General features: G+C 41.3%; 1 protein-coding gene across 2 annotated transcripts in view; it reads left to right on the top strand.

Annotated features, from left to right (window-relative positions):
* The window catches only part of RASEF (RAS and EF-hand domain containing), an 80,477-nt gene extending 76,954 nt beyond the window's left edge, over positions 1-3,523 (top strand). For both annotated transcript variants that reach the window (XM_057305632.1, XM_026518787.4), the window contains one exon: positions 118-3,523. In XM_057305632.1, the coding sequence (XP_057161615.1) occupies positions 118-223 (106 nt within the window). In that variant the 3' untranslated portion in view covers positions 224-3,523. The remainder of the gene's footprint in view (positions 1-117) is intronic.
* The last annotated feature ends 14,922 nt before the right edge of the window (positions 3,524-18,445 follow it).

The following is an 18,445-nucleotide window of genomic DNA, read 5'->3' as shown; positions in this document are numbered from 1 at the left end:
TGTTTCTGCAGAGCCATCTGTTGTTTAGTTTTATACCTCAATAATGCATTCTTTCTCTCTTTGTCTCTCTCGGTCTCTGTCTCTCTCTCCCTCCCTCCCCTCCTCCCCCTCCCCCAGGGAAGTGAAAAAAAGAACGGATGAAGATGATAGCAAATCCATTACCAATCTGACGGGGACCAGTTCCAAAAAGTCAACCCAGATGAAGAACTGTTGCAGTAGTTAACTCCCAGACACCCTTGGCCTGTCGGGTCTTCAGTCCCAGAGTACTGAGTGCCTGTGACTTGTTTGCTCCTCACAGAGGGAGGCATCCTCCAGACGCGGCCGGGTGGAAGGTTACAGTGTGGGAACCCTTCCGGAGCCCTGGCTCTTTGCTATGTTTCAGTCAATGATTGGGGCCCCCTGGTTAAAGGTACTTGTCTTGTCCTTGCAGAGTCTCAAAAGATAACGTGTAAAAAAATGGTCAATCACATGCTCAGATCAACGCTGTAGAAGGAACTCCCTGACAGAGTCACATGGTAGCCGACTTTGTAGATAACCTAGAACAACATTTTTTTTCAGATCTTTGATACTAGAATACTAGTAAAAGGGGATTATCATCCTAGCTTTGCTGTTAACTAGCCTGTGGCCTCAGACCTGTCAGCAGCCCAGGTTGGATCTGTTTCGTCATCTGCAAAACGAGCAGCTTGGCCTTGCAGGCCTCAGCCTTTCGGATTCTGTGCACTGTAAGGAGTGGAAGCCCACAGTTAATAAGGACTCTGGTTAGTCGTACTTTTTTAAATATTGGGGTATTGATTTTTCTCATTTCTGAAATAACAGCGTTTAATTGAGAAAAAATGGTGATGTCGTAGGCTCCAGTGGAGACAGAAAAATCTATTTTTTTTATGTACAAAGGAAAAAACATTTTTGTGACAAAAAGAAGAAAAAAAAACCCAAGGTACTGACATCTCAACAAAGTCCATGGTTTAAATTCCATGTTAAAAATTCTAATGAAAACGTAGGAGGCCACATACTAGTAAAAGTACAGTGCCCAGGAAAGTTGTCACTCTTAAAAATATATACTAGCAAGTCATGGCCATGGGCTGGGGAAAGGCAGGAGCTGGAGTGACTGCTAATAGGGATGTGGTTTCTTTGGGGGATGAGAATGTTCTGGAATTATACTGTGCATAGCTTAGTAAATATATGAAATAACACTGAATTTTTAAAAGGTGAAGTTTATGGTATGTGAATTATATCTCATTTAAAAAAAAACACTAGTACTTTAACATTTTGTCCAATGAGAACGTGCATGCTTGTTTCAGACCTTCCCATCATTTACAAGCATAACCTCCAATACGGTGCAAATCCCTGAACTCCATAGTTGCCAGCATTCACTTCCTGAAATGAACAGTGAAAGAAATGTTATGTATAGTTTGGGAAGCTCATCTCTTCACAAGAGGTGTTGTCCTTAGGATGGGGAGTCAGAGTCCTTTGTTTAATGCGACTAGTGACTCCTCACCACCAGCGTGGTGGGTTTTGCTCTCCTTCTAGAACCTGTAGTGCCTCCCAGATTTCCCCACTGAAATGTCTCTAACAGCTGAAGGAGTCAACACTTGACCCTAGAGAAGCCTGGTTTTTGGTTTTTGGCTTTGGGTTCTTTTTTTTTTTTTTTTTAAGATTTTATTTATTTATTCGACAGAGATAGAGACAGTGAGAGAGGGAACACAAGCAGGGGGGAGTGGGAGAGGAAGAAGCAGGCTCATAGCAGAAGAGCCTGATGTGGGGCTCAGTCCCATCACGCCGGGATCACGCCCTGAGCCGAAGGCAGACGCTTAACCACTGTGCCACCCAGGCGCCCCTTGGCTTTTGGTTCTGAGTGGCCTTGAACCAATTAAATTATCCCCAGCCATTAGTTTGAACTTACCTTGGTTCATATAGGTCCAAGTTCCAAGTCGTCTGCTGAAAAAACCTTAAATAGTAACTTATTCATTGTATTATATAAGCTAATATCCCTTTTTGTTGAATTAGAACAATTCCATGGAGCAGTTTTTCTCCTGCTTATGATTTTTATGATCAAAACTTTCATTCCCTAGCTTTTTTTTTTTGTTTTTACATGAAAACTGACCAGATATGTTACACACTGAAATTATCAAGAGCTTATAAAGCATGCCTTCTCTATTGACATCTAGTTTTTTTTACTGGAAAGTTTAATCTATCCCTGGCAACTCTACCATACATTTCTGTTTAATGGCTTTGGTCACAGAAAAGAAATTTACATTTTTGACTGGAAAAAGCACCTCGCTGGTGGAGTGTTGTCAAACTAAACAAGGGGATAGGGGGTAGTTATTTCTGTGCCATCGTGAGATGCACATTTGGCCACTGCTGGCTGCCTCTGTGGCATCTTTGGAAACAACGTTAGAAAGGATTATGTTGACATAATGGGACACTTGTTCAGGTGTTTGGTGCCGTTGCACGAAACTGTGTTAGTATAGGTGTTACTGTGTTCCCTTTATTTATTTTCCCCCAAAGTGTCTCTCTGTATTTGTCTGACAGTTTGTACATAGAGCATATCTTTGATCCAGAAGCATCACCGTGGCTTTTGCCTCTGGCTTGTATGGCTAGTACACCCAAGTTGATTTGGAGATTGCATAGGTGCCTTGGGTAGACAAAGCAATCATCTTTATTTGAACCTGGATAAATAGTTTGTCAACGAAATCCAAATCAGAGACTTAGAGCTCTGGTGAGCAATCTTCTTTGAAGAAAAGCTACTTAAAAGCTCTTTCAGCTGCATTGGTGGGAAATCATTATCACCAACATTTCATTTCAGGGAAGGTATTCTCAAAGTGTATTTTTGATAAAAAAAAAAAAAAAATTAATGTTTTTAACCTAGACTTAGTGTGACACATTCACATTCACATTCTTGTGCAACTAACTCATCTTGACTCAATTTTTCCTTTAAGGGCTTTTAAAGTCACAGTTACACAGTCCTCCTTTTTCTTTTTTTATGTATCCTGACACATTGGATGATATTTTAATTTCATCATGGAAAAGAATGTTGGATAAGGAGACATTTTTCACTGTTAACTTTTAGCCTCATGCATTTTCATAATTTATTTTTTCCACTTGCTGCTTTATATGACATATGTGACATTTGATTATTTAATACCAAGTGTGATTTGCATAAACCCAAGTCACACAACCCTCTTGCTGAAGATAAAATTGAGGTTAAAAGATAAAGATTTATTTTCATATTTGTACAGTGATAGGCTTCAGAGTGAAGGCTTTTGTGGGCTTTTATTGTATATGTGTGTAAGAAATTTCATATGTATATATTAAGTAGGCCTATGAGTATTGAATAATTGTTTCATGATTTTGATTTATATGGTTTACATTTTCATAGTATCAGCCATATTTCGTTTATACTGTTTATTTCTCTTCAAACCATTAATAATTATACCATAAAGTGTAATTTTTATAGCAATGCAAATGTCTGAGGAACTACAAATATTTTCTGCATTGTAAATTCAATAAAGCACGCTTGCTTTGGCCTTTGGGGTGTTTCCTTCAGCTTTCCTGCAGCATCCCTGAAGTAACTTTAATTCTAGGATGTGCCTGCATGAAACCTTGCCTCTGGAACTTGTCTTTTCCGGCCTGTGCAGCTGGCTGGAGAAAAGAATGAACGCATGGCGTGCGGTGCTGCGGCACAGCCATGTCCTCTTGGCCAGCGGGGCATCGGGTCGACCGGCTTGGGGTGGGACAGCCAGAAACAGTGAGGCTTTTGTAGAAAAATTTCAGGACGTGTCCTGGCCATCCTCATGACCTCAGGGGTTAGTCCTTTTCTCTGACACCCATTCCGCTCCTTCCAACCCCCACACTGCCTAGCCAGCTCCTGCTTATCCTTCTGTTTTAGCTGCAAATCACTTCCTCCAGGAAGTGCACTCTGAGCACCAGGCTGTGCTCACGCATGCACAAGGTAGGCACGTATGAGACACACGTGCACAGGTGCACACACATGTGCATGCACACACACACACAACCTACTACTGTTTTAAAAAAAGATATTTTGAATCACCATTGATTGCACTGGTTTTGTTCAGGACTCTAGGAACTGCCATCAATGAGTAGCAGGACTCAAATTTACCAGATTTCTTGGGGGATGGGGCTTTGTAGAGGATTCACTTTGACATAAGTTCGTTGACTACTTCCCATATATATTCTTGGTATTTTGATGGACATGAAGTTGCATATCACAGGGGATACGATATTGTGTAGATGGATTGAAAGAGGAGGAAATCAGTGAGAGAAAAATGGTCTGCAAGTTAAAATGGAAAATTGTGAATGGAGTCCTTACAGGTGTAGGACCTCCATTTATTAAGGGCTAATTGGATCAAGTAATTGAAGGGATGGAGAAAACTCCAGAGCTCTGATTGAGAGTGTGAATCTAAATGACAGTAGACGTGGTGGGTAATGGGGTTCTTGAACTAAATAGAAAGTAACCTTTATGTTTATACCATGACAGGTAGCCTGTTGAGAAAGATCTCCGGTGGATATATCTAACCATCCGCAAGATGGAAATTAATTCCCAGGAAAGCATATTATTTTGCAAGCTTTAAAGTAAAAATAACATCTTTTCTTTCCAGATCTAGATGTTAAGATATGTTTTCATAGCTGAAAATGGAAAACAGGCAAAAATGCCTCAACTCAAAACTGCAGGGTAAGGTGAATTTTCAAATGCAAAATTCTAGAAATAGTTACCTGAGTTGCTTTATTTTTTTCTGCATCTGGATATCAAGTTTGTTTGTGAATTTATATTTCTTAAATTTCAGTAGAACAGGGGTTTAGTTGTGAGGTCCTTTAACTTGTTACCTCTCAGGGTGGCAGTTCATGAGCCACATTTCATAGCATTTGACATACTTTTGTAGAGTTTCTCACTGTACCTTTGGATTTTGACTTTCTGAAAAATTTTCCCTGCATGTTTTCTGGCACATCTTCCCATTGTTGTGCAGCAGGGCAGAACTCAAGAGCTGGATGAAGATCCCATCAGGGGTTCCAGTGTCATTTTGGGGGTTCTTTAACTCACCACAACTATTTTCTTTTCTTGATTAGTCATTCCAGAAACAGATGTTTTCCCTCTTAGATGAAGTCCCCAAACTTTCCATGATCTCTGAGGCCCTCTGTGATCTGGCTCCTACCTGTTCACTCACTATGATTCTAGACACTGGGGATGGAGAGTGAATAAAGAATAGCAGATTACATTCTGGTGGGGGTTGACAACAAGTTTGTAAACAAATAAAGAAGATCCACTTTCTGCTTTCTCCTCCCCTTTCCCCACCCCAAAGTCTACATTTGGGCTCAGGAAACTCTGTTCTCAGACATGCCATACCCTCTCACCCCCACCCTTTACTCAGGCTCTGCTTTCTGCCTGGAGCACCATCTGTCTGCTCGTGTCCATTTGCCTACCCAATTCCTGGACACCCAGGGTCTCTTGGTTCCTCCCAGCAGGTTCCTCAGACCCTGAAGTCTGAGCTAGAGCCTCTCCTCCATGATGTCTCCCTGTAGTGCCCATCATAGCACTTCATCAGTGGTTGCAGTGATCAGCTGACTTGTGTACCTGCCATGCTGGAGGGTTTCTGCCTCCCGCAGCCCTTTAAACTTGACTGAGTGGAAGTCAACTTTCTCCACCCTGGAGTACACTTCAGTGGGCTCATGACTTTTCTGATTCCTCTGGATCAGGGTCTCAGCTTTCCTATGCCACAGCCTCCTTTGAAGCCCAGGAACCCCTCAGAATAATGTTTCTAATAAAGGAAACCAATGCTATTGAAAGACTATTCCCAAGATATTTTTAAAATTTTGTGATAATATAATATTTGTACTTCTTTATAGGCACAAGATCTGGTGATAGAGCTAATAGTCACCATACTTATGATGTAGTCAGGAAAGTAAACTATTTAGAGATGTCTATACCAACCTAGAGTAAATTATGAATATCCGTGGTTTTGTTGATGGCACAGTCACAGGTACCAATGATAGTATTGCATTTTGTTGTCAGCATTTTATATGAAATGAAATGCTAAATTTCTGTTAAAGTTTAGTTAGTGAAAATAAACATGTAATTTTCATCCCAAGTTAGAAATATGGATTTCTACCCTTAATGGCAATGAGCCCATGGCCCTAAGTAAGAACCTCTGGCCTTGGATAAGAAGATATATTCAGATGAGAATTCTCATAAAGTAATCAAAACTCCCAAGTTTGACTTAGTGGTGTTAGTCTTCTCTCTGCTCCAGCTCAGGCTTGCTTCATCCTGGAAGCCTGGCATGGGAAAAGGGGCTTGGTTGCCCTGGTCAATCCTGCACCCCTGATGTACTACTTATGACTGATACACTCTCCAAGGCTCCAGGCAAGGGAAACATGGTGCTTACACCATGGATACAGTTTTACATGTTAGCAAGATAAATCTCACAGAAGAAAAGGGATGCCTGCGGCCAGCCATTCTCGACCATCAAGTGCACTAAATTTTAAGGATAAAATGTGACCCTTGCAAGAATGTGTTGGAGCCCACCTCCTGGCTCAAAACTGCAGTTCTGAAACTGGCCTGATTTAATGATTCCTCTTATAGCCATGAATACTGGCTTAGGAAGGAAGGAAGGTATAGAGCCCTTAAACCCTCAATATAAAAGCAAAAATAAAACAAGTTGACAGCAAAACCTCCACAGGTTGGCACATGGTACATAAGACTGAGGATAAGATCGAGTTAAGAATCAGAAATACTGAATGTTTTCTGGGGTGAGATATAAATTTTCTCCTCTCCAAGTACCATTAAAACTAGAGTCATACGAATTTTCTTTTTGATAGTTAGACCCACAAGGACAGAAGACAATACAACAAAATTGTGAAGCTTCAAAGTAGAAGGAAAACTGAGAACTGAATTAACCTAAGGAAGCTGAATCCTAAACCAAGAGTGGGAGAAAGCTGAGAATAATCTAGATTTACATTGTGAATTTCCCAAAAGGCTGAGGAACTAGGGAGGCAGGTAGCTCTGTAACTGGTGGTAGGAGGGAAGGTGGGGTGAAAGCAGTTCTATTTGTGAGTATTGTTCTCCCATGCTATGCCACTACTACCCAGACCAAAGTCTGGAGACGTATTTTCTGGAGTAAAACATAGCTGCTAGATTGGGGGATGGATGCCAGGCACAGTTGAGTGTTGGTACTATTCAAAAAACGGGAATTAAGTGACAATACACATTCTGGGGGCTTGGTGCCAAAAGCCAATATTCCCCACTCAGCTTTCCAGACACTGACACCTTTATCTTACCAAGATTGGAAGACTTTTCCCTGGAGTATGAGCAGCCAAGAGGGAAGACCTTAAGATACTGACATCAGATGTCCTTCCAGCAAAACCAACCCTCCCCCATCACCCCACAGTACACTTCAAAGTTGGCAAGTCACTCCCTACACTTGCCATCAGGATTTTAGCTCCCCTGAACAATCCAAGGATCACCAGATATTTGTGGCAAGTCTCTAGCATGAAAAAAGGAGACCAAATAAGACAGAAAAATATCAACTTGGGGAAATGGAGCCCATGCAGAGAAAAGAAAAACAACGACAACATACTATCATGAATATAAAGAGACAAAACTATTTGCAGCCATGAAACAAGAACAAGATACTATCAATAAGAAACATTTAAAGAACAAAAGTAAGCTCTTAGTAATTAAAAACATGGGAGAAGTATAAAAAATAAATAATACAGAGTCAGTAATAATAAGGTCAGTAATAATGACATTTTTAAGATATTCAAGGTCTCAAAAACCTTATCTCTCACACACTATATACCTTTTCAAAGAAGCTCGGGAAGAACTTGCTCCAACAAAGGAAGAGTATGTGACACTGAATACAGGAGATAAGACGGTCTGCACAGGATGGTATAAAGTCCAATCCCCAGGGAGACAGACAGTGAGGGAAGATCCCAGGCTGAGAGTCGTCACCAGTTGTAGAGGATACTGGTCCAGATTGGAGCAGTGTGACTTAAGAGAACTGTCACCCCAGGGTGCCATTACATCATCTTTTTATCTGAGGACAGAATGGCAGGGTCAACCTGGCCCCAATCCCCATCTGTGTCCTTCTGTCCTTGCCTCGTGCTCGTGAAGTTCCTGCTTGTTCCTTTATGCCCTGCTGCTTGGATTAGCTGCTTATTCCACTCCACAGGAATATTCTGTTTTTACCTCTCCTGGGAGATGCTGGAAGACCAGAGGGAGCAAGGGAAAAAAGGGGGGGGGGAGGAAGAGGGAGAGAAACAGAGAGAGAGAGAGAGCACGAGTTTTACACTCTCCCTGTCTCTATTTGCTGCAGACACCCAGTACCCAGCTCACACTAGATCCTATTGCCAGTCTTTGGTAAACCCTGTTTCCAGAAACCAACTCATCAGATTTTCAAATAATATACCCAGAAGAAGGGAGGGAAGGAGGTAAGAAGGAAGGAAGGAGGAAAAGATGGAAGGAGAGAGAAAAAAGAGGAAGGTTACTGTAATATGGAACACAATTTTAAAACATTCTCTAATGTAAATATTTGAATTTCATTAACAAGTTTTCAATTGTTTATGTTTTTTATAACTACAGACAAAAGGGTCTTCACAACAGTATTTTAAATGTCTTGAGTAAATGCCATGCTGGGTAATTCAGATGATCAGAACCAGTGGTAGACATTTATCCCTTCCTTTCTTACCAGCATCTGAACACCCTTCTTCTTTACTAGGAATCCCATACCATGTGAATGTTAGTGAGAAACAAAACCCCATAGATCCTGAGAGAAGTTGAAAGGAACAAACATTCCCTGTCCCATCCCCTAAATCCCAGGGCAGAGGTATATAAGCTAGACTTAGCTTATCACTGCCTTCCTACCCAGCACTGTGCTCTTAAGGAATGACAGAGACCTGAAGGTGGTTAAGAAACTGCTCACACCACAGTAATGGACCCCAGACCCTTTGGGGCATGGCCTGGGCTGTACTCCCCAGGTCCTAGCCTCCCTTGGTTTCTGCTTATCATCTATGATCCACGCTGGATTCTTGAGCCTTCTTATTGATTCTGTGTTACCCATGATCTTTGGATAAGATAATTTACTGCTAAGGTTCAAAAATTAAAAAGAATGTAAAATGCAATTAATCCATTAATCTTTCCAGATTGCTTACATGTGGCATCTCTAAATTTTGATCTCAAATTCCAAAATAGCTTATCATGTGTATTATGTCTTGTTTTTCTATTCCATTTGACAAATTATCACCAATTTATGACTGAAAAGAACACTAATTTATTATCTTATAGTTCTGTAGGCCAGAAGTATAAAAATAGGTTTCATGGACTAAAATCAAGCTGTCACTAGGCTGTCATTCCTTCTAGAGGCTCTAGGGGATAATCCATCCATTGTCTTTTCCAGCTCCTAGAGGCTGCTTGAATTCCTTGGCTCATGGAATGACATCATTCCCCCATCCCCTCCAGCAATGACATCATTTCAGCTTCCTTTCCTCTGGTTCTGACTGTCCTCCCTTGCCCACGTTGGGCGCCAAATGATGAGGACATGGAATACACGTGAGGTTCAGTGGGGTGGAGTCCGGAGCTGATGACCAAGAAAGAATTCTTGAGCATCTTTGGTGCAGAATGGTGGTTTATTAAAGCACGGGGACAGGACCGGTGGGCAGAAAGAGCTGCTGCACCGGGGTTGTGAGAGGTGGCTGTTATATACCATGGGGTTAGGGGAGGTGAGGAAAAGGGAGGTTGAGAAAATACTTTCATATGTTAAAGAAGACTCACAAGATACCAGAGTCCTTGCCATTGTCAAGTTAAGGTTGTTTACCCCTCTAGTAAGGCATTAACACGAAGATAGTTGGGCACTTCCTGGAGACTGAAGATTATAAGGACATTTAATTGTATCTACATTCTCTTCCAGAAGCTAGGTTATTGGTAGAAATGCTTCTGTTCTTGTAAACTGCTAAGACATTTGTAAACTGAGGGAGACTTAAGTCTTGCAGGATTGTGGTATCTATAGGTTAACTATTTCTTTGTCCTTTAGGGCAGGCAGGAGTGCCTGAGGAATGTCACGCACAACCCATGGTGGGGGGGGGGGGGTTGCGGGGTGTCAGTTTCTGCTTTGTCCTCAGCTTGCCTTCTGTTCCCTCATCACATGTAAGAACCCTGTGGTTACATTGAAATGACCTCAATAATCCAGGACGCTCTCCATGTCAAGATCATTAATCACATCTACAAAGACCCTTTTGCCAATAAGGTAACATATTTACAAGTTTTGTGGATCAGTGCTTTGGTAGGCCATCATTATTCTGTTGACTGTGACATCCACAATACTTTTGTACCATTATCTTTTTCTTTTCACAGTTTGCAAGTATCAGGTGGCTTAAAATAAGAAAGGAGAATGCTTGACTCTTGAGTAGTTTGCCTTTTAATCTTTTAATTTGGAAAACCTAAATAAATAAGTACATAACCCAAAATTTTCACTTTTTAAAAAATATGTATGTGGGTGATTTAAGAAAAATTCCTAAATGGTCTCAGAAAACAGAAAATGAACATTTATCATTTCAAATGTTAAGTTTATCTAAATGGCCACAACTTGACATAGAGTTGGCCAATTAAACATTTATACAGCACTGATTACGGGGAGTACCCTTTGACAGTCTGGGCAGAAAGAAAAACAAAAAAGGTATAGTCCCTCTTCCTGAAAAATGTATCATTTAGTTGAAAAGATCACAAAAGAGGCGATCGCCTCAGTACTGGATGATGTGGTTTTGGAATGTAAGTGAGGTTTGCTGGGGTGGTGTCCACAGCTGACAACCAAGAAAGAATTCTTGAGACGTCTTTGGTGCAAAACTGTGGTTTATTAAAGAATGGGGACAGGACCCTTGGGTAGAAAGAGCTGCTGCACCGGGGTTGTGAGGGGTGGCTGATTATATACTATGGGGTTGGAGGAGGTAAGGAAAAAGGGAGGCTTCAAAAGGATTTTCATATGCTAAAGAAGATTCACAGGATACCAGAGGCCTTGCCATTGTCAAGTTAAGGTTGTTTTTCCCTCTAGCAAGTCATTAACATGAAGATAGTTGGGAGCTTCCTGGAGAAACATTACATTCTGCCCCTTCAAGTATCCGTCAATGGGCTGCAGGTTATATGGACATTTAATTGCATCTACATTCCCTTCTGGAAGCTGGACCATTGATAGAAATGGTTTGTTCTTGTAAATTGCTAAGACATTTGTAAAATGAGGGAGACATACGTCTTGCAGGGATTGTATCTCTATAAATTTAACTATTTGTTTTTCCTTTCCTTAGCTTTAGGGCAACCAGGAGTGCCTGAGGAATGTCACATATATCCCATGGGGGGGGGGGGCAGAGTTGTGGGGTGTCTGCTTCTGCTTTGTCCTCAGCTTGCCTTCTGTTCCCTCTTCACTAGAGAAAATGGAACCACTGGAAATTCCAGCTGTGTAGCAAGGGAGAATGTGCATTCCCACGGGTTTCTCTGTCAGCTACTGGGTTGATGTGTACTTTGTCCTCTTACCATTTTAGAGGCTGTTCAAATGGCTATAAACAGATATGGCCCTTTGAGGAGTTTAAAACTCCTGAGATTGTAGACTTGATGGAATTTCAATGGGAACACTGAGCAAGTACAAGATGAATTACTAAAAATATACATCATAGCATGTAAAACTGACCTCGTGCACATGGTCTATCCTAAGGGGTGAGAGATATTTACCAGACCGTACCAATGGAGCGTCAAGCAGACCGGTGGTCAGCTCAGATCTGGGCAAGTCACAAAGAGGATGTATGTTTCTTATTGTAGATAGGAAGACTTGTATTTCCTAAGTGTTTTTTGTGTTCTACAAGCTTTCTACAGATTTTCTCATGTTATCCTTGCAGTAACTCCTGTTTTAGCAGATGAGGAAATGGGTGTAACCAAGCGAGTGACTTAGCTAAATGGATTCAGGGGCTAAATGGCAGAGTTGGGATTCCAACCCAGGTCTGTTTGAGCCTTTCCACGATAGCACCCTATCTCAGACAATGTAAGTCTCAAAGGTCACCCAAATTTATTGAGTCTAAATGGTCTTGGAGAAGAAAATATGTCACTTTAAAAAAAGGCACAGGAACAGGAAACATCTTTTCTTTCTATTGCCTTGACTCACTGAGCCCAGAAGGAACAGATAACATTGTACTGTGGCTGCTGTTCTGATTCAAATTCAAGAAGCCAATCGAGTGGCTTTTTCCCTGTGGCAGGCCAGGCCTTGTTTTCAGATGACGTTGGTTTGTATGGGGTTTTTCTCCCTCAGTCCTAAGTATTGGATGCCTTCAAGTTCTCCTAAGAACTGTTTCTTGATTTCCCAACTGGATAGTGAGCAGAAGAAACACTGTCCTCTCTGTGGACCCAATCCAGTGAGTGGACATCCAGGATAGAATTAATACCAGTGCTGAGAGGGATTTTAGAGATTATCCATGCTAAGCACTTCTGTAACCAAACCAACGTGATTTCACTCCTTGGTGAGTCAGAAACTGTACCATGTTGAATTGTTGCACAAAGAAAACTATTTGCAGCAAATATGGAGACCACAGGGAATGACTTCCAAAGCTGTGACTAACTGAGCAAGGGTGGGTGGGTTCCTTTTATTTAGGGTTAGGATGAATATTTATATAGAGAAGCCTTGCCATTGTATGTAGAGGCAGGCAGAAGGTCGTGCACACACCTTAAGGAAACATTCCTATACACACACGTAGTATGTTATGTAAATGAGGCTTGTGTTCTTCCCGGGGCAGAGATTTTAGTATTGCAGTGAGGTAAAGGTAGTTGTTGGTCATTCTAGAGGTCACTCCATGGTCCATATGTGCAGGCGTGAGTCAGGGGTTAAGCTCAAACTGGTCTGGGTGGTCTGGACCGGCTAGAGGGTCTGTCGAGTCAGTCGCCAGGGCTCCAGGGGCAGCTTCACTTTCCATCTGCCTAAGAGATACACTAGAAAGAAGAGCTTAAGGAAAAATGTGGGACAATGGTCAAGGAGTACTAGCAGGTGGGCAGTAAATACCCATACTCCGGGTATTTAATGCAAAGTACTCGCCATCAGGTAATTTTTTTAAAAAGAAAGCCGTGTAATGCAAAGATTAGGACATTAACTACTGGTCTTAGGGGGAAAGAACTGTGCATGTGAACCAGTTATATGAAGGAATATAAATCACATAGTAACTGATCAGAATGTAAATTCAAAAAACCTACTCGAGGTGGCTTTTTTCCCACTGATATGATACGTCAAGGCTTATGAAATATCCAGTTTTTTCCTTTCTTTTTTCCTTCCCTCCTTCCTTCCTTTTTAAATTTCCTTCCTTCTCTTCTTTCAGTGAAGTATGTACTTAGTTACTTATTTTTTTTCCATTAAGTCATTGTTGTGGGTTGAATTGTATCCCACTAAAATAAATGTTGACATCCTAAACGTTGGTACCAGTGAATGTGACCTTACTTGGAAATAGGGTCTTTGCAGATGTACTGAGATTCAGATGAGGTCATACTTGCGAGGGTGGTCCCTAATCCAATGTGTCTGGTGTCCTTATAAGGAGAGAAGACAGACACAAAGGAAGAACTTCACGTAATGATGGAGTCTGAGATTAGAGAGATGTGTCCACAAGCCAAGAAACACCAAGGATTTCCAGCAACACCAGAAGCTAAGATGAAGGTATAGGACAATTTCTCCCCTAGAACCTTTAGAGACAACATGATCCTACCAACACCTTGATTTTGGACTTCTGGCCTCCAGAACTGTGAGAGAATAAATTTATGTTGTTTTAAGCCACCTAGTTTATGGCAATTTATTACAGTTGCCCAAGAAAAATAATACAGTCACCAAACATTTCCAGAACTCCTGCTATATATATATGTATATGTATATGTATATGTATATGTATATGTATATGTATATGTGTGTGTGTGAATATATATATATATATGTAGCATTGAGTAGGGTGTGGGGGGGGGGGAGAGAAAGAAACAGGTGAATGTGATAACAATTTTTTAACCTCTAGGAACTCACAGTCTAGCAGTCAATTTAGGAACCTTAGTGATTGCCCATCCCACCCACAGGTATATCCACTTTTCAGAACAGGCAATCAAGGCCAGGTGACACCTATGGCGACACCTTTGTGTTAAACTTTCAATGCAAGGGATTGATCATAGGCAAAACTGTGAGGAGAAGAAATGTAAGTCTTTAGAATCAGGCAATAATTTAGATTGGCTTCAGAGAACTGAAAGCAAAAATTTTATAATTATAAGAACAATGGTAATATGAAGGGTTGTGTTTTGGGTTATTTTGGGGTCCTTGGTCAAGATGAATTAGAACTGAATAAATCAAACAGAAGAGGGAAGGAAAATTCTCTCTGAAATACTAGCCAGAATCCAAGGGGAAAATATGGTATGGAGATCATTGGCTCTCAAGGACCTGAATACACATCTTCTTTCACCTGGAAGTTTCCCTTTTACAGATATATTCACACACATGCAAAATGTGTATAATGGTGACGTTATCTGCTATAGCAAAGTTTGGAATGGGAACTAAATAAACAATTATAAAATGGGTTAAATAAATTATGGTGTGCCTGTACAATGGAATATTATGTAGCCTTCAAGAAGAATGACCCAGCTCTGCATATACTACTATGGAACCATTTCTAAGACATTGTTAAGTGAAAAAGAAAGATATAGACTGATACGTATAATATGATATGGTTTGTGATATAAAGGTTATAGATACATATATGCTTATATAGGTACAGGCTACCTGTAGAAAGATCCAGAAGAAAATCAAGGGAAGAAAATTGGGGAGCTAGGAGACAAGGGTGAGAAGGAGCTCACCCCTCAGTATACCCTTTGGAGCATTTCGGGGTTTACTTCATATGCATGTATTACCCATTTAGAAAAATAATCACAAAGCAAAAAGAAAACCCAGCTAAACAAAATACCGGTGGTCTTGGTGCTGGCAAAAACGGCCCTTCTGCCCCTCTATTCCTATCTGCTTGGCTCATCTTCTCTGGCTTGCTGGCCTTTTGGATCCTCACCCTGGCTCTCTCTTGACTCCCAATATCCACCACCAGCCTCCTTTGTCCTGACAACCCACTTTAGACAGACTCCTCTGGCTTCTATCTCTGGCACCTCTCTTGGGCATGGTGCCATGAATGTTCTCGGGCTCTCTGGAGCTCAGCGTGCTGGAGCTCGCCAGCTCCTGCCCAGGCCAGCCAGGTCACTAGACAGCATGCACCTGGCTGCAGACACTGCCTAGGTATGAGAAGGGAATGGTCTCCATGGTTGTCCATTGTCTGGATTAGTAGTGCGGCTGCCTCTAATGACATTTTACCTTCGGTAGGCCCAGAATATGTGGTTCCTTCATTCACTTGTTCCTTCATTGGTTGATTTGTGGGTTCTTTGTTCATTCTTTTGTTTATTTAATACTTCTGAACCTGATAGATAATATTAGGGGTGTGCCAGGGGAAAGATTTCATAACCTTCTACTTTCCTTTTCCCCAACCCCATGGATAATTTAGATTTTATTATGTCCTGATAGCATAAGATTTAATAATTAAAGCAATGAACATGTTGTATGCAGAGTGGCAGCTTCTGGGAATTACAATTAAATGACCTCCCTTTCACCCTCACCAGAAAGGATCTAAAAGGTACAACAAAGAGACATTTAGTTTAATGACATTTGCAGATGAGCCTTATTTCCCTTGGCTGAAAAAAAATTTTTTTTTGGAACCAGTAAAATCCTTATTATTGAAGCTTTTTAGTGTTCCAGTTCTCCCAGAGGACATCTTAGGGAGAACAATGAATGCCTGTAGGCAATTGACCACTTTCCATCTTCAGCCACCAGGGATCTTGGGTGAGGTTAGAAGTGCTGCCAGGAACTCCATCAATATTGAAAATGCCTCTGGCTTGATTAAGCTTCGGAAATACCTTCATTGATCCTATTCAAATATTTATTGAACATCTCCCTCAGACAGGGTATACTAATTGACCTCAGAAAAGTCACCTTCGCCCAAGGCCTGAGAGGGGAAGGCACACATGAACACGGGTCAGGAAAAGGAAATTCCTGGTGGGGTGGCTGAAGAATGGGCTGGCTCAGCTCCAGAGAAGGATCCAGGGGAAAAAGTCATTAGGTCCCAGAACACGGATGGGGCTTATAGCTCCTGTTATCAGAGGTGTTCTGACCTGAATGGTCATCCAAGCAGTAAAGGAAGGCTACAGAGTGGCAGCCAGAATGGTCCTCAGGAAGGCAATGGCTTTCATTAAGTGGAGGAACCATCATGAACAACCCCACAGAAAAAAGCGCAGGTTTTTTGAGTTGCCTGCTCTATAGGAAGTGTTCTTTAATGAGGTAGTTTAATAGTTTAGTGTTTAAGAGAGTACAGACTCTGAAGACAGACTAACTACCTGGGTTTTGTTTCAGGCTATCCCTATAAGTTTGCTTAACTTCTCGGAACCACTGTCTTCATCTGTAAAATGGGGGTATGAGAGTATCCACCATGTAGGCTTGTTTGAGGACTAAATGAGTAAAGCACTAAGATAGTAAAGGAACCATAATAAGTACTCGAAAATGGAAACAGTTATTTTAACTGTGCCCTTTTAAAAATGACCATGTCTTCCAATGAGTGGAATTATTAATTCACCTAGTTTTGAATTTTGTACCTGAATGGGTAATAAGCTTTTTGTGCTGCGAAATACACTTTCCCTCCTTTTGTGCCTTTTCTCTGTTGTCCTTTCCACATCACTTTTTGATCTCAGGCAAATGACGCAAATGACGGCAGCCACGTGGTCTGTCATCCCCAGAGTGAGAACATAGGTGTGCTCCGCAAATTTGAAAAGCAGCCCATCGTTATTGGCTTAAAATGTCACAAAGAGATTGCAGCTGAAAATCCCTGAGCTCTTGAATGATTCCTCTCAGATTTCTGCCCCTTTCGTATTAAAAGTATCATTGAGGGGCGCCTGGGTGGGTCTGTCAGTTAAGAGTCTAACTTTGGCTCCACTCATGATCCTGGGGTCCTGGGATCAAGCCCCATGTTGGGCTCCCTGCACAGTGGATAGTCTGCTTCTCCCTGTCCCTCTGCCCCTCCTCCCACTCTCTCTCTCAAATAAATAAAATCTTAAAGAAAGTATTATTGATAATGTTGACTAAACCATTATCTTTCCCAAAACTTGCCTAAATGATCTTTTCCCTGAACCTGTGTGTTCCTTGTATTAATCGGTTGAAAATAACTTCCTCATGAAATACAGATCCTACGAGTGTATTCAAAATGGTTTGCATTGTATACAAGTTGACATTGCCTGAGGAGAAAGTCAAAGACATTGCCATCAACAACAAAAGAATTTTGAATGTGCCCTCATAATCGTGACAGTTAAGAATATTCCCGTCAAATTCTCTCATTTGCAGAACTTAGGCTTTCACCAAGTCGTCATTGGCCTTGTCCTTCTTTCTATCCCCACAATACACCTCCTGGCTTCTGAGTCAAGCCTGAATAAGTTCTGAATACATTTTATTTTTGCAATTGAATTGTAGTTCTGACCAGATGGACCTATTCAGACTTTCGTAACAATCCACTTCCCAATGATTTTCTGTCAATTCAGTTCAAGTTGCAAATGAAATGTAACCGTTGTGCTGAAAGTAACTGTTGAGAGAAAAGCATTTCCCAAGTGCCGGTTGCAACTATGACTTAAAGGGGCTCCCTTTTTAAGGCCAATAATTTTTCACCGAAAACACACAGGGTCATGCTTTTTTTTTCATAATGTACTTTGTTTCAGTGATTTGAGGGAATTTCAGTTCTTTGGGCCAGCAGGGTGCAGTAGAGAAAGGTCCCCTTTTAACAGCTGCCACAGGTCTTTCTGAATAGCAATGCGTCAGTTCTTCAGCATAACCTCTAGGTGGCAGTGCAGCCCAAGACAACGTGCCTAGTCTTCTGCTTCCTCCCCTCCCCCTCATTCTGGGTTGGCAGCACAGGTTGGATTGGCATGCAGGGAAAATAATCATTAAAAATAAATGCAATCAAAAGAAGTAGGTTATTATAGTGGCACATTGGAACTGCTTTAGTTAGAAGTCTGTCGGCCTCCCGTTAGAAATGTCGTTTGGGAAGAGTTTACCACTTGGCTGTGAAAATTTGCTAGAGGTTAAGAGTGACATTCTCTAGGTCTCAAACTTGTAGCCTATTTAATCCTGAGAAATCTGATTTCAGATGGTCGAGTGACTTTGAAGTAGCACGCAAAGACACACAGATGGATTTGTTTTTCTTAAGGCAATTCGTAACTGTTTTTGTAACCTTGGAATGCACTATGACCCAGTGACATGTTGTGGTTTTGTTGGCCAAATGAGGGTGTACGTCCTTAGTAGGATCTTGAGATTAAATTCTCAAAACTGATGTGTGAGCAGGGAAAATATTAGAAAGTGCAGCTTAGTTACACATT

The sequence above is a fragment of the Ursus arctos genome, unplaced genomic scaffold (genome assembly GCF_023065955.2).
Source record: "Ursus arctos isolate Adak ecotype North America unplaced genomic scaffold, UrsArc2.0 scaffold_33, whole genome shotgun sequence".
Taxonomy (NCBI): Eukaryota; Metazoa; Chordata; class Mammalia; order Carnivora; family Ursidae; genus Ursus; species Ursus arctos.
This window is presented reverse-complemented; position numbering and strand designations above follow the sequence as displayed.